This window comes from Caloenas nicobarica, chromosome 1 (genome assembly GCF_036013445.1).
Source record: "Caloenas nicobarica isolate bCalNic1 chromosome 1, bCalNic1.hap1, whole genome shotgun sequence".
In the NCBI taxonomy this organism is placed as follows: Eukaryota; Metazoa; Chordata; class Aves; order Columbiformes; family Columbidae; genus Caloenas; species Caloenas nicobarica.
In genome coordinates, this window is record NC_088245.1 from 201446806 (window position 1) to 201463368 (window position 16563).

The 16563-nt window shown below is 38.2% G+C and overlaps 1 protein-coding gene across 1 annotated transcript in view; it reads right to left on the reverse strand.

Moving 5' to 3' along the window:
• Positions 1–16563, reverse strand: part of CNTN5 (contactin 5) — a 361776-nt gene that overhangs the window by 3864 nt on the left and 341349 nt on the right. The window contains exons 19-20 of the mRNA XM_065645468.1: positions 8385–8494; positions 28–214 (exon numbers count right to left, since the gene is read on the reverse strand). Coding sequence (XP_065501540.1) covers positions 28–214; positions 8385–8494 — 297 coding nt within the window. The remainder of the gene's footprint in view (positions 1–27; positions 215–8384; positions 8495–16563) is intronic.

The following is a 16563-nucleotide window of genomic DNA, read 5'->3' on the forward strand; positions in this document are numbered from 1 at the left end:
TTGACTGAAGGTACTGAAATAACTTACGGGACTTCTTGGTCGCTGCACGCACAGCAGAGCTAGGTGGTCCATACCCTGCAGCATTGTACGCTCTCACCGTTAGGTGATATAATGTGTTTCCTTCTAATCCTGTCAGGAGGATGGATGACTCATTTCCCTGAGTTTTGACCTTCTCTGCTGCTTCTTCCTGCTCCATGTCCTTCCAGTAACCAACCTGCCAACAAGTGACCAAATGAAGAATTAATATAGGCATCTGGGAAGCTCAAGCTTCCAGATACTCATACTTGCTATTCTCTGAAGGGTCTTTTTGCCATTTCTGTTTTTTGTCTGATCACCAGACCCTTTTAAATGTGTGATTTGCAGCCTAACCTCAGAGCCAAGCAATATTCACTTCTGGTCAGACTCAGAATACCATGGTTTTGCCTGAAGCACATTGAATTGTTGTGTACTGGCATGAGAAGATGTAACTACAAGATGGAAGAGCATAGGATGAACATTGGCAGGGAGTCAAAAGTATTTCAGAGAATTCAAAGAGAGCTCATCCCCTGGTAGGTCACCAGAATATCTACCTTCACCCTGGAAAGCTCTGACTGCATCAGTTAATAAGTGTTCTGAGCAATATTCCCTTGCTGGCCCTATGCAACTCAGAGCAATGAGATTTCTTATCGGTGTAATGAATAGGAAATGACAGAACACTGAAGGAAATTTTTCATTCATCTGAAAAGTCTTATCTGAAGAAAAAGAAGGAAGTGGATGCAATTTTAGTTCTTGGATATAAACAGGTTTCAGGTAAATGCAATTTTGATTGCATGTTTATACCCTTCCTTTTCAGACATAAAACCCCTAAATGATCCTTGGTGGTTCTTAGTCTCTACTTGCGGTATCTTCGCTGAGTTAATCATAATCTCAAAGAGATTACAGAGTTGAGCTAGGAATTTGACTAGTTTCTTTCATCAGGGACAGAGTATTTGCAGGCCATAACTGGAAAAAAGAAGTACTCTCTCTTCTTAATGTATCTAGGTGACCTACCCAAGTAAGATAACTCTCGTAGGGCCCTATTTTCCCTAACAGGAGATGTCACTAATGTGCTATTCAAAGACCTATATTCAGCTTACTCTTATTCATGCAGAGACCTGCTTGCATTTATTCCACATTTTGACCTTTTCTGTGAAGCTGGTTATTTCATAATAAGTTATTCATATTATATCTGGATCACTTTTCCTCTGAGAAAAAGGTCATGGACAATACAGCACTCTTGTGAATGTATCCCAGAAGATGGCAAACCAAAATCAAGGGATTTGTAGGAAAACAGGACCAATGAGTACAATGTTGACCTTTTATAATTGCACTAGGACTGCTATTTAAAAAAAAAAAAATCTAGAAAGGCCTGGCTGCAAAAATATACATTTGAGGTCATATCTTCACTTGATTAAAGTGGCTCTGTTAACTTTGATCAAGGGTATATCACTTTGTGCCAACTCAAATTCTACTCTTTCAACTGTAAAATTCATGTAAAATTAACATGCACTATCTCTTAAAAATGCTGTTGCTTTAATTCTTAGGCTAATTACAGCTCAGATAGCAAATCTAGCTGTAGTCACCACTTCTTGTTCAACTAAGTGTGATTCACTGAGGTATTTTGCTAGCTGAATGCTTGACCAACCCTGTTGGTATCTGAAGTAACATCTAGTCACATCTTGGAAAGAAAAAAGAATCAACAACCATTTATTCAGCCACCAGGATTGAACTGCCAATGCTTATTATTTCTTGGACAGTCAGATTCCTTTCATTTTACTTGCAATATATCTTTACAAACTTGACATTGAAGTGATAAAAGCCACATCGTATTAAGTACTGTACAAACAGGTGGTGAGAGACAGCACATGTCCTGGAGCCCATGTCATCCTGGTAGTGAAGTCTGCTGAGCATCCAACAGGGAAATGGTCAGAAAGGAAAAGCGACTTGCCTAAGGTGACACAGGTGGTCAGTAGCAGGGGTGGAAATGCAACTCAAGGAGTGAAATCCCTGTTCTAGAAAGCGAGGAGCAAAATTATAACCAGCTCAATAAGTTTCACTGTTTATTCACAAAGCACACCACGTCTTGTGTGAATGCAATGTACGAGACAGTAGCTAGCCCATAGCTTTTGCAATGAAGCTTTTTTCTTAGTATAAAGGTATTGTGAAAACCTGATTTTCCAAATATTTACAAAAATTAGGACTACATAAATGTTAAAACCTGACGAATGTGGAAGAAACCTAGGAGTATAACTCAGACCTTTTGACATTTTTCATGTGTCTGGAAATGCTCTGTACCACTACTTATATGGCATTGTCGCTTTGGATACTAATTATACTTTGCCCATGGTAAGTCTGCAAAAATAACCATGGCATGTTCCCTACCAGTTCTGCAGCACCACATGGCAAAGGCATTCCCCCTTGGCAAAGAGGTATTCTTCGGGGAATGAATATGCTGTATTAAGCACATGCTTAAAAGCATGAAATGCAATTTGCCAATGATTCTATTTCAGTTTCTCCTGTACTTCAAAGCCCATAAGTGTTTGGTCCCTGCTTTTAAAATTCCCCTTAAAGTTATGCCAGGTGAGTTTGGACTTTGATCTTAAAATATGCTTTTCTCTTACACATCCATTTGTTGCTGGCCAGCTGTACTAAAGGCAAAAGTGGTTTAAAAAAAAAGAGAACTCCAATGATTGTTAACTGGGGTCGATGGTGGCGAAACTTACATCGATTTGAACTGAAGACATTACTGATGTTTAAAAGTGCTGGACATATTTCTTAAATCTGAGGGTTTATTTACATTTCTAAGCATTTTTTTAATTAAAACCTTGGTATTTTCTGTAACCATAAATAATACTATTCAGAAGGGATTTACCACACTTAGAGTAGGTTTTCATTAATTCTAATTATGAATATTAATATAGCATGAACCACAAATCACAAGAGTTGACCATATTTAAAAAATTAAAGAAAAAGTGGAGAAATAAAAATTTAAAATGTTCAATGCATTATTGTTTTGAAGTTTTACATTTTAGTTGGGCTTTCTGTTGTTTTTCATTTAGCCAAAGAATAGCAAGCTTTGATATCTAATTCCCAGAAACCCATCTCTTTGAGCTGGAAAGAAAGCAATAATGTTATTTAAACAACTGAACAGAGGAGATGCAGGAACATGCAATCTGCTTTGTCCTGATTATGGGTTGAGCAATCGTTAAAAGTAAATCATCACATTGAAAATTTGTTTTGGTCTAAAATTTTTCTACCTCAATACTTACAGACCACTTCCTTGAAGTTCAGGTCAAAAGGTAGCTTTAAAATATTACTCTTTTTCCCAAATTGGTTTCTAGGGTATGCATATTTTGGTATAAATTAATCTGATCTAATTGCAGGCCCTCTTCTCTAAATTCAGTAAAAGTCAGAGTTATTGTCTAGATACTCTTTCTGTTGACCACAGAGAATTAAAGCTACAAATTAGGCATATCAAGTAAAAGCCTAAATTAAGTAGGATGAATTGAAGTGGACAAAACACACAAACTTTCCTGGGTTCTCTGACTGAGCATTTACCAATGTCAACAGTACGAACATAACTGAAAATGAACTCAAAGAGTTCTCGGAGTGCAGAAAGTCTTAGGGGAGAAACAGCAGTGAGCTGAAAGAACTGCTGATAGCCCTAAAAAAACCCCACAACGTGATTCAGATTTCACGAAAACTATTTTAATTATTGTTATTGAAAAACCTATCAGTGCCTTGAACTGGCACACGGAAGTCATGCAGCTGTTAGTGCAGTGGTAGAACCAAGCATTTAGGACATAAGAGGTGCTTTTGTATTATCTCAAGAGATTGGTGTGACTGTCCTTCAGAACAACATGAGAGGTTCCTGAATAAAGGTCAAGTAACCTTAGTTCTTTCCCTCTCACCAAAACAATTGTTCACTGAAAAGAAGAAAGAAAACACTGTTCAGTACTCTTGGGTTCTGGGGTCTTTGGAGTAGCTTGCACCCTCCACCTCTTTCCTCAGATGCCCTCTTCTCGTACATAGTCCTGCATACATATGGGATGAAAACTGATATTGTACCTCAACCTTGAGGACTATCCTCAAATATCCAGTCACATTTTCTCATTAAAAAAACCCAACAAAAACCCAATAATTGTCTAAGTTTCTGATTTTAGGTAATAGGAAGCTATTAATCTTTTATCAAACTATTCATGATAGAGACATTGCAAAAGGTGCAGCTCTCTTTAAGCCCTCATGAGAGATCTAGGGCATGATCCATACCTTAAGGACTGGAAGAGCAGTAGTACTGCTCTGCTATAAGCTCCTGTGTATAGTCTTCAGGATTTTAGAGGGGTTTGAATGAACATATGAGTAACTTTGTAGGCAAAATTGACTCATACATGAAACAATCCAATTGCTAATTTTGTGTTTGGGAAAATTCATTCATTCCAAAAGTGAAGCCTGGTGAATTGGTATTCAGGCTGGTGAAACACCAGTTCCTTGTTTTCTTGTCTTGCTTTACTAGACTCCGGTAGAAACATCCATATCCTCTAAGTTACTTCAAGGTATACTTCACTAAATTTTAAAAACTATAAGTCTAGTACCATATAGACATAATTTTCTGTTCCACTGTAAAAACAGATAAAGTACCTCTAAGAAACAACAAAAACTTGAATATTTCTCTTTGAAAAGACAGAATGCCATATAAACAAGTTATTATGTCAAGTAATCCTCCCTGAAAATGGTACTGGAGATTTTCTACTTATTATCATTTTTGTTGCAAGTTGATATTTTGATTAAGTTAGTTAACCTCCTATCCTTTGGGGGAATTCCAGTGAAAAAGACAGGAACTTTGTGATCTATACTTAAGTATTAGTCTTGGTTTTCTAGAAAAGAAAAAAGAAAACAGAAGTATCTTTTTTTTTCCTTTTCTTTTTTTTTTTTTTTCTTTTTCCAGCCAGTAATTCTTTCTCTTTCTCTTCCCTACCAGTCGTGAGTGACAAAGAAAATATTGCCTAGGGCTGAAATAGATTTTTATAACCTTCAGGTTATGGATTCTAAACAATAAGTATGAACTGCACACTATATTTTTCTACCATTCTGACAAAGTTTTCAAGTTACTTCTACTTTATCAGAGTGTAGCTGGCATATATTTAGTAAGGTCAGGCGGACAGCTGACAAACCTGTACTGAAGTCAGGAATAATATGTGCTTTGGAAGATGCAAATGAGCACAGCAAACCTTGCATAAAACTCATGTGACATAACAGTTAACACTGCCTTTCAGGGATGACAATGTGAAATTGGACAAGTTACTTTGCCTTTCATTACTCCTTAGTACAAAGTACAAACAGGGCCAGAGTGAAAGTGGGTCACTGCAAACTTGTCCATTTGTAGTAAATATTCTGTCGCTTTTCTTGATTAGAGCCCAAACATTCAAATGCTAAAAAAATAGCCCCCTCCGTTTTATAATGTTGTTGCTAAAAGGCCAGGAAATGTGAAGTGGTTGTCACTGCTGTGGTGACCACAGGCAGAATACAAATTGAGACACCAAAACAGAGTGGCTAGTCAGATTATTTTGCATTCAGTTTGAATTGAAGGCAACATTTTACTTGTGGTCCACAATAGTTCTACATTAGAAAATAATTGTTAAAAATAAAAGATAAATAATTAACCTTTTTATCATAGTCACTGGATTTCTGTACATTATCTATTTGCTATTTGTGGATTAAGGAGGGAGGATTTAGCCCTAGTCTCTTGCTATACAGAGTCCTTTTTTGCACTGAGGGGTTGCTTTAAAGAGAAACTGGTCACTATGTTAGCAAAATTGGGCTGATAGTGTTGATTTAGTGTTCCTGAGTGAATACTGCAATGCACTGACTCATTATACTGATCCTGTACGTCATTATCCCTTTTTGATGAAATTATTCCGAAAAATGGAACTGAAAAGATCTAGCAATGCCATCTTTGGATTGTGTTCTGTCCTGCTGAATTATGTAGGTGAGCAGCATTTATTCATCTGTTTACTGAGTAAGGGCTGCTCTGATCATAATTCTTCCTGGGAACGAGGACAGAAAAGATCTGACTACCCCCTGAAAAATTTGTCTGTCAGAAAGCAGAAGAAATTCTGGCTAAATGAACAAAGAGGAAAAAGGAGCAGGAGGAGCAGGATGAGAAAAAAAGCACCTTCCTCCTCCCAGATAAAAGTAGTAGCTCAGAAGGCTCCTCTAATATCTTCATGCCCTCATGGGATGAGGTAGAAAGGAGCAGTTAAGTTGGTTTTGGTTTGGTTTGGTTTTTTTGTTCTGTCAACTGTAAGTCCCTGGCTTGAAATATTTACTCTGTAATCTTCATGCTAGAATGCTAAAACTTGTGTACAGCACAGTGAGGAGCCAAATTATTAACAAGGTTCAATGTTAATAACCCTTGCAGTATCAATAATAATTTCAAAATTCATTCCTAAGAAATCCATGAGAGACATAAGGCAGGTGAGTGTTCCTATTAGAGTTAGATTATGCTGGACTCTGAAGGTCAGAACAGTTTCCAAGTCCACCCCTGAAACAAAGAGAGCCCATTGTCCTACCTTTAACAGCCATCTATTGCTAGGACACAACTGTAGAGCTAAGGGAAGTGTTTTGTGACAGGCAAGTAAATGAAAAATACATTTAAGTTATGAAAGAATAGGTTCCTAGGGAAATTATTTTCAATTTTAGAAATAAAAATCTATTTTTTATTTTAAATTATGTAAAACTAAGCTAACAAAACTTTTAAAAAATGTGATAGACGGAATGAAGATAAGAGTAACAATGGTAGGTGTAATTTAAAATACGTCAAGAAATCTAAGAGGGAGTAACAAAACAGCCACCTTTCTGAAGAGAAAAAGACAGAGTGCAGCAAGTAAGTTATTTCAGCGGATAAAAGACTGGCCTGGAAATTGAAAACAAAGGTTAGTATCAAGTGGAACTCTTCAACATGGAGAGGGATAGCATTTGCAAGGTTAATATCATCTCTGTCAAACACAGTTTTGCTCTCTTTATGTATAGCAGTTCTAAAGGTAAAACGGTTAGATATCACTTTTGCTGCATGAAGCAAGCCACGTGCAAAAGGGGTAAGAACATGTTTAATGTAAGGAAGGAGTGGAGATAAAGTACAATGAGAGAGAACTGGCAGAGCCTTTGCGGAGTTCAGCATGGAGATGTATGTGGGAAAGAGACCTGGATAAATGAGAGACCTGAGGGGACAGGCCACGGTCACAGCCTGCTCAAGCTGCGCTGGATAGCAATACAGGAGTATATAAGAATTAAGAGGCTACAGAAATCAGGTAAAAATATGCTAACTGACTATGTCTAAGCTCTGGGGTAAATACGCTCTTCTGATCACAGCTGTCCAGCCTGAGGCTGTGCTGGAGAGTGCGGTGGCGCTGGTGCTGCCTGGGCACCTACGTTTCCTTCCTAAGGCCATCAGTGATGGTCACCAGCCCTCTGGTCTTGTCTGGACATGCTGCCAGGGAGACACCCTGTGCTAGTACGTCACGAGATGTCTTTAGACATCCATTTGACTGGTATCTGCCTCAGGTCTACGTATTTACCCTCTTTCCATTGTTACTGCAGAGAATCAGGAAAGAGTCAGCACTATCTAAAGGACTAAATAAAGTGGGTCAAACGACCTGTAAGTTGAGTCTAGCTGTGCTGTTTCATGAGGAGCAGCATAGCCTGAACCACAAGGTCAGGATGGGTCATGATGACCCCAAAAGGTAGGTTTACTCCTGGATCTGATCTGTTCCTGGAGGTTTGGATTGTAAAGTGGATTTAATGCTACAACTGGACCCAAAAGTGCGAGAAGGTGCGATGCCAGAGCTTGTTCTTTTTCCTAAGTCAGGAAGGGCTCTCTCTAAACACAGCTTTTCCTATGGACTGTGCGGCTGCTGCTTCCCCTCCTGACATCCAACCTTTTACGATCTGCCCAGCAGATGTCCCCCGGCCGCTGCAGGATGAGAGCACAGGGATGGCAGAGGCTGTTCCCTTTCTCTGTGTTGATGGCTCTCAGTAAATAATACGTTTGAACTGGTCACTTAGAGCTGGAAACAGTCAATACCTAATCTTCCCCAGCCTTTGAAAGAGGCGTGCTGGGTCACTTGCAGTTCTTTCAGCTCTTTTTGAAGTGGCAAAGAGATGTTATAAGAACTCGTGTTGAACAGTTTTCAAGTACAAATAAATAAGGGATGTGCTGATGCTACAGCTGTGACTGTTGCTCTACAGCTAGTCATATCTGTTCTAAAATGAGCATAATTTCTATTGAAGTTTCACTACTGCATATGTTAACAGAATTCAATGCTAGCAAAAGCAACAAGACTTCTCATGATGATATTCTGTATTCATACCTCAAATCCCTGTGGTCTTCCTAGACTTTCTTTAATATGTTTCCACGCAACAAGAATCTCTGATACAGACAAACTTGTAGCTTTGACATCGATGGGAGCAGCAGTAGGTTCTGTATTAAGAAAAATTGAAACAATAAACCTCCACTGTAACAACTTGTATTTATCAAAAACACTCCATCCGAAACTGTCATTTACTTCCTTTATTCTACCTTAATACTCACAAGAAGGTATGACATTTACAGGGAACATGAAAAACTGAACAAGATTAAGAGATTATTATTGTTGTATTTCTTTATTTCTGTCATGCTACATCAATATCTCATCACTGATGACGGGTGCAGCAAACTGTGACAGAATCTCTTGTCTATGATTTAAAAAAACCCCAACTTTAATATTTGTAAATGTCCTCCCCCTCCACACAGCCATTTCATAGCCCTTGATCAGCCTGACTTCAGCAGTAAATGGAGCATTCATTCTCTTCCTGGAGTTTTAGTGCCATTCTGTCAGCTCAGGATGAGTGATACCTTGCTAGGGTGCTCAGTCAGTGCTCTTCCAGGGTTATACCAAGAAGCGATACCCAGAGCTGTAGTGAAGTGCTACTTAAAATAAATTTTTAGGACCATATTATTACGTCCTTGAAGTCACAGGCACCAGTGTTTGGGGCATGCCATCATTCCCCCCGCTGCGAAGCATTGACTGTTTTAGGCCTGGGATGCACGCTTTTCTAAAGAAGGCATTAAGACCTAGGGTTTGCCCCTCTGATGACCTGTGTCGTTACCACTGGTACTATGTCTGTGCTTCTATCTCCATACTACTCATAGGACACTCCGCAGTCCTGACCTCCTGATTATCTGGAGCAGAGGACCCTCCCTGCCCTCCAGCCAGGGTGGGTGTCCCTCAGTGCTGCTGGGGCCTGGCCTGGCTGCACGCTGGAGACTTAGGGCGGCAGCATGTTTAAATATCACACTTGCCCAACCGTGTTGCCACAGGCACATTTCACTTTGCACTTTCATATCACTGAACACTTTAGAGAAGCCCAACTTCTTTCAGTGGTCGGGAGGTTAAGTAAACGTACATAGAGATCTGCCATGACAGGCCATTGAACATACTACGAATTTGTATCACCAGTTATTGCGTTGGGAGTGAAAAGTGTCCAAAAACTGTCACATGAGACATGAGTTAAAGAAATCTTTTGGGTCTTTTGCTTTATTACCTAAATATTTCTGAAAATTTGCTTAAGACAAGCTGTGGAGAGGAGGCTTGAACACACAGCAAAGCACACATCAGTGGCATTTCTCCACCATTCTGGTGCAGCTCACTTGCTCAGCCAAAAGGTGAATTCACATTCCCCTGCAGACACAGAGCCTGCAATTTCCTCCTTGGCCAAATGTTCCTCATTACATTTCTAATGTGTTGATCTGCTCTTGAAGGGCAGGCAGAGGTCCTGGTTTTTATGTTACAGGGAGGCACATCAAATACCTTTCTAAAAAAAATATATGTATATATATTGAGCTCATTTAACAGGACTACAGAAAAGGAGTTTCCTTTCAGAACAGCCTGAGTTGAAATGATACATTTTCTTCAGTGATCAAACTGCCTTAGCGAGATGCCTGATATCAGCCATGACTCATTAGCTACCCTTTTTTCTCTGATCATATTGCAGGCATTGTTCTGGAATTGCTGCCCTACACTTTCTCTCTGACATGGCTAGTAGAAATTCTTCATCCTTTTTGATGTCAGATTTTTAATGTTTGCATCTCTTTGTGATCTTCTTTTTTATTTACTTAAAAGAAACATTTCTGATGTGATGAAAAATGGTGTTCGTCAACAATGAGTATTACTAATAAGTATAAAATATATATGGAACAAAGAATAAAAAAATATCTCAAGTAATAAGTGAAATGATCTTCTGAATTCAATACTGGAAGAATTGTGATATGAAGAAATATATTCCTCATAATACAATTTTCTGTTTGATAGTTACACCCTGCTTTATATTTTATGTACTACTAAGATTTATGTGGCAAAAGCTATTTTCTGGTTTTTGTATTATTGAAGCAATTACCTTGTTGTCAGAAAAGATTGCAGTGAGACAAATAATTCGACACGTACACAAAATGTTGGTTGGCAGCCTTTACACTGTCTATAAATGTAGAAATAATTTCCTCTGCATAACATTCACTAGGGGTTGTTTATGTATTGCTCAAAATAGAAACACAGAATATTTTCTGATATTTTTTAAAAATGTTTTCAAAAAATGGGGTAGAAATAGTTAGGAGGTTTTTTATGTGAAGAAAATGCATTTCTTACATTTCCAGAAATTGTTCACTGCAGTTTCACTGATACTAGTCATTGAGATTATAAGTGATCAGCAAAAGAAGAGAAACTGTATATTTAGGAGTATGACTGTCTGAAAGTTTATGGAGACTGAATAGCATTTTTTATTGGTTCAGATAAGATGAGGACCATATAATTTCTGGTGATATAATACAGTCTGTGGTTCGCTCCAATGTCATGCTTTATTCTGTGTGTCTAAAACTAATGATAAGTTCGACAGGTTCATTACGGTTTTCTATAATGGTCACTGATATTACAATCACATTATTTTCTTATTATCTTGGCATTATGTTAACCCTACTGGTGTCTGCCTGAGGTCATACTGATTAAAAAAAAAAAAGGGGCCAACAACTTTAATGGTCCCTTTAATATTTCCTGATTGAATTAGAGATGCAGCATGGCAAGTTCTCAAAAGGCTGTGTGCAATGTCCACAAAACATTATCTTTCCATTGTGCCACAATCACACTTTAATGAAACATATTCAATCTCTAGGTCTTTGTGATGGCTATAAGAAAGTAAGACAAGGAATTACACTAATTGCATTGATCTGATGTTTTTTTTCTGAAATGTTCATCCTTAAAGACTTCCACATGATGTAACTTTTAAAAAAGTCCAAGGGCCTATTCGTGTTTATCTTGTTTTAACTCTCCTGTGAACAGTGCCTCAGTCAGCACTCCTCATCAAATTGCTTAGTACCCATTCACTTTTAATTTTAACTCCAGAAAGGATGTTTACACACTTCTCTAGTTCAAAATCTGAGCTTTTATTTGAAGCTAAGAACCTCAGCATTATGACTCCAGGCAGTTCCACATAGTTGAGATTTTGGGACTTCAGCAAGGACCCATGATTGCGATAATTCCTTTCTGCGGAAAAATCCACAAGAGAGATGTATCAGAAGGAAAATCATGAGGAGTTGTCCCTGTTGTGTCAACCTGTAGCTAAAGAAAGTGTTAGCATTTCCTCCCTTGCTGGAAATAGTCACGGGGAGTATCTTCCAAATCAGGGGATATCCAGTAGACTGTTTCCATTCCTGAGAAAAAACAAGGGATGTTATGCTCAGCTCCACCTCTCAGCCTGTTTGATGTGTGACCCTGGTTTGGGAACTCCATCAGACCTGTGGTAGCATGGCTGCCTGCAAAATAAGAATTCCTCCAGAATCTTGTGCTGTAAGGGGAAAAGAAGTCTGATTCGCAAAACACCAAAAATGAGATGACCGTTTCCTGGAAAGGCCCTCAGACTTCTCAGTTTTCCTCAAGTCCATTCTATTTTCATCTTCTCTCTGACTGGTGTCTTTGCAGAGGACTTTGAAACATAAAAATTAGAAGGGTGAGGAACTGACTAAGCAGTGAACCAGTGATTAGGCCTGCAGTGCTGACTTCTGCCCTGGACCTCTTTTATTTGGTGGTGAAATACCCTTACTTGTCAGGTAGAACTTCTCAAGCCTACTCCTGTAATGCTGGTCTCCTGCATATTTGTTCACAGCATATATTCTGCTGTGACTCTCATCTGTGGAATAACCTGGATTTATTACACAGTGGAGTGTCATGTGGGAATAAGGAGCTGCCTTATTCCATTAATGTTTTACCAGTGTGTTACCTACACACGGCTCACTCACTTTGGCATGTGAGTAAAAGTTGGATACGAGAACTGATAAAATTCAGGCTTTGGTGGATTAGAAGTTCAGAGGAGCATTGCCATCTTCATCAATATAAATGGTTCCTTTCCACCAAGTGAGGTGGCAGCCAGAGTTATCCTCAGCACAGGAGAAGGGGATGTGGCTATTATATTGATTGCACACCTAACTTCCCACGGGGTCTAGTGGCATTAATCAAAGGAATGCTTAATAAACTCTTATATGTCATGATTGTGATTTTGTTCTTCAAAAAAATCAGTGGATACAGCTTTAATTGAAACTTTATGGGATCCCTCCACTTGGATAAGCTGGCAGAAACAGGAAATAATCCCCTGTAGTTTACAGCTAATATGCTAATTTATTAATTTTCAGGTTCACCTAAACCCCAAGCAGCTCAGCTTAAGCTATGAAATAAACCACAGGATTTCACTTTGGGAATGTAAAATTTTAATTAAAGACATGGAGGCTGTATTTAAAAGTGTGTAATTGCATATTCTTTCCTCTAAATTAAAAGGGTAATTTATTTGTTTGTTTAAATAAAGGCTCAGGATGAAAAGCGAGGGGACATGGGCCTAACCAGAACACCCCTTCACTCTGCAGTGTCTTATTTAATATCACATCACCTGCTAGCTGGCCTGATGCAAAACTTCTGAAAGTTGTGGGGGAACAAAATTGAAAGTCTGTTACATGGCCCTTTGCCTTTCATATAGCAGAGAGCTTTGGTTCTCCATTGGTTCAATGAATTAGTACAAATCCGTATGAAGCAAGAACAAAAGGTTTGTGCAGTATCGTTACATCTTGTATGTATTACTGAAGTTCATTTAGGGTCCCTTGGGAGGTTTTAAACAGCAAGACTGAGAGTTTTCAAGCTTTACCTTATACTGCTCCGGGCTCTCTATTTCATATCTAGAGGTTTTTAGTAGTGTTCACTGCACTGTTTATCAAAATTATAGAGGTTTCAATTTTTGAGAAGAGGATTTTGCAAGGTGCCTGAAGGAGAAGTGAGATACTGAAATTACCAGAACTGATTCTGTATCACCCATTGTGGTAATTGTTAAAGAAACAAAGACAAAAACAAAAACCCAACAACTTTATAAAAGACCTAAGTCATCTTGAAACTGGTTTGGTTTCCTTTTTCTCCCAGAATCTTATTTCTGTTTCCTTTTATATTCTCACCTATCTCTATACCACATGTATCCTAATTCATATTTATTCCTGTGCTGATTGGCTGTGTCTATACCCGTAAAATAAACAGGAACAGAGAGACAAGGCACCATCCTGATCATGGACATACAGTTGTTCACAGTCTTAAATAGTTACCATGATCCGTGGTGATGTATTAACTCTGGCCAATTAGTGCTGCTGCAAAATACACCCAGAAATATGCTGGTGCCTGGCCAGGGATGGTTCGCAGGATGAATGCAACCACAGTCTGGAAAACGACAGTGTTCAAATGTGCAGATGTGAACTCTTTTAGTCTAGTTGGCTTCAAGGATAAAGAATAGCTGTCTGCTATAAAAAGGTGTCACATCATTGTTCTTTACCTTTAAATGCTCTTCACCATCCCTACTAATTTCCCTGATTTGCAGACGGCATCTTATCCAAACTCAGACCTTTTTCTGTGAGGACAAAAGAAACAAACTCTTACGGTTTCTACTCATTTCCTGATGATCCTGTTAGTCCTTTGAACCTCTATAATCTTGAGTTCTTTGTAAAGCATGAGCAATCAGAACTATAGATAAGATTTTAGCAAAGCTTTGTGGTAGTTTTATAAGAATGATGACCTGATACAAATTAAAACATTTGAGTCTTTTTTGTGTGTAGCTCATGTTTCTCTTCCTCTAGTCCTCTTCCTCTAGTCCTCTAATTCACATTTTTCTGAGGTATTCAGATCTTTGCCTGTATTGACAGTGCATCCTGAAGTTGTAATAACAACAATATTATAACCAGTTCTTCTATTAGCACTTTCAAAAATTAAATATACATGATCTAAGACTGATCCTTAAGAAATACTATCAGTAGTCTTCCAAGCCTTTGACAAGCCTGGTATTTTTTTTTCTGTACTTATATAGAAATAACTTTATTTTTTCTGGATAGATTTTTTTTTTTTTTCCTTTTTCAATTTTCATTGCTTTGGGAGGGAACAGACCTCACCCCAGGTTCTTGAGCACATAAAGGGGACTAGCTCTCAACATCCATGGCAGTCATAGATGTAGCTCTTACTTTGTCCAGTCATGCTTGCTAAAGCAAGCCTACTTGGCAATCACTCTTATCGGTACAGTCTTTTCCATCTTCTGCAATTTTATCTTTACACTCTTGTATTTTCTTATCCATTGCCATATTTCTGATTTTCCCAGTTTTCCTCTTCCAGTGAATTAAATACACGCATAGAGATTTCATACAATTTCCCTGATACTGAAAGCTTGTATTAGTAGTCTTGGCATTCTTAGCCCCTCAGCATTGAAATAGAATGTAGTCATCAGGAAAAATCTCCAAAGAATATATAAATGTTAAACAGTGCTTAACACTGCTTTTGTTCATTGTTTTATTTTCAATATCTTGTACGTTTAAATTTTTTATTCTCTATGGATCAAAATCATCTGTGCCTGCATTGAAGTTCAGTGCATTGTTTCAGTATGTTCTAGCATGAATCCGATACCATTATTTTCCTGGTAGAAAGTACAGTTAGGAGATTTCTCCCTGTTCTGTTCATGCTCGTTTCAGCCTCTGGCCTTTCTTGTAACAGGCAGCCTAACGTGCTGTGCCCTCCGTGACTCTGGTTTCTCTTTCCCTTGTAAAGGGTTTCTTTATGATGGGTTCAGGCTTGTCTTTTCCTGGTGCTGGAACACTTCTGTTTTGTCTTTCTGTTCTGCCTTCTATTGTAGATAACTGTGTATCTTTTTTTTCTATTCTGTTCCGCATCTTCTGCGGATCATCCCCATTCTCTCTTCAGAACTGGTTGCTGGCTTCTGTCATCTCTTTTACTTCACTAAAACATCTGACCTCTCTTTTTCCTCTTCTCTTCTTGATTGTTTGCTTTCTTCCTTTCCTAAGGTCTCCAGGAAAGACTCCTCCTTCAAACTTTTCTACTGCATTAAGCCATCTTTTCGAGTCACATTTGCTTTTCTTCCTCCTGGGTTATTCACCTAGTTTTGTACAACTTTCTATCTGCTTCTCCATTCTCCAGGGAGAGCTTATTGCCATCTTTTAGTACTTAAAAGGGGCTTATTAGAAAGATGGGGACAGACTTTCAAGCAGAGCTGGTTGCAACAGGGCAAGGGGTAATGGTTTTAAACTAAAAGACAGGAGATTCAGGCTAGACATGAGGAACAGGTTTTACATTTCCTTAGACAAATTTGTTATGCCAGTAAACAATCGCAGATCCATCTGTAGATGTGGGAAACCTTTTAGTATGTAACATAAAGTTTCCTTATATTTTAATAATTTTACCCTAGGCCTTTATTCTAGCTTTTGCAGAGCAGTTAATTGAGTGTGTGATGAAAAGCAAGTAAGCTAAGGGTTTGCTGGATCAGCCCTAGGACGATAATGTATTGTCCTGTCAATCTTCATTGAATATCTCCTCTTCAACAGAAATCCTGAGATAATCTGTATTCATTTGTTTAGCTCCTGAAGTGTGAAAGTCCATACCTCTTTCCAAACCAGTTCCTCCTTTTTTCACACCAAGCTAAAACACCTGTTGTCCTCAGTCTCCATATTGCCCAGATCTTACCTGTTATAAACTGTTTCATTATTCCTTTAAATTTTCAGTACATCACCTAGGGTTATTCTGGAGAAAAGCTTTTTATAAATTAATTTTGCACTGTATTGTCACAGCAGCTCATATTTTTTCCTCAAATATAAGTCTTCTAAAGTATTTAGCCCCATAGAATTCCTTTTACCAAAGGAAAGTCCAACATACAGACACCTACAGAGACTGAATTAGCAAAGCTATGATGGGAGGTACTTTCAAGTAACTGACTTATAATCAGAAACATTGGTTTCTAGTGATACTCTCTGGGATCACAGAGAGAAAGTTAATTTTAAGAATTCTATTAAGACAATTTGCGAGCTTCATATTTTAAAAGAAATGTTAGAAAAATTGATTTATATATTACTGATTATTCCATTTCCAGTCTTATCCAAATAACAAGCTAAGGACTACTTATTACAATTCATCATTCAGCTTTTGTTAAAATAGCTTTTGCTAT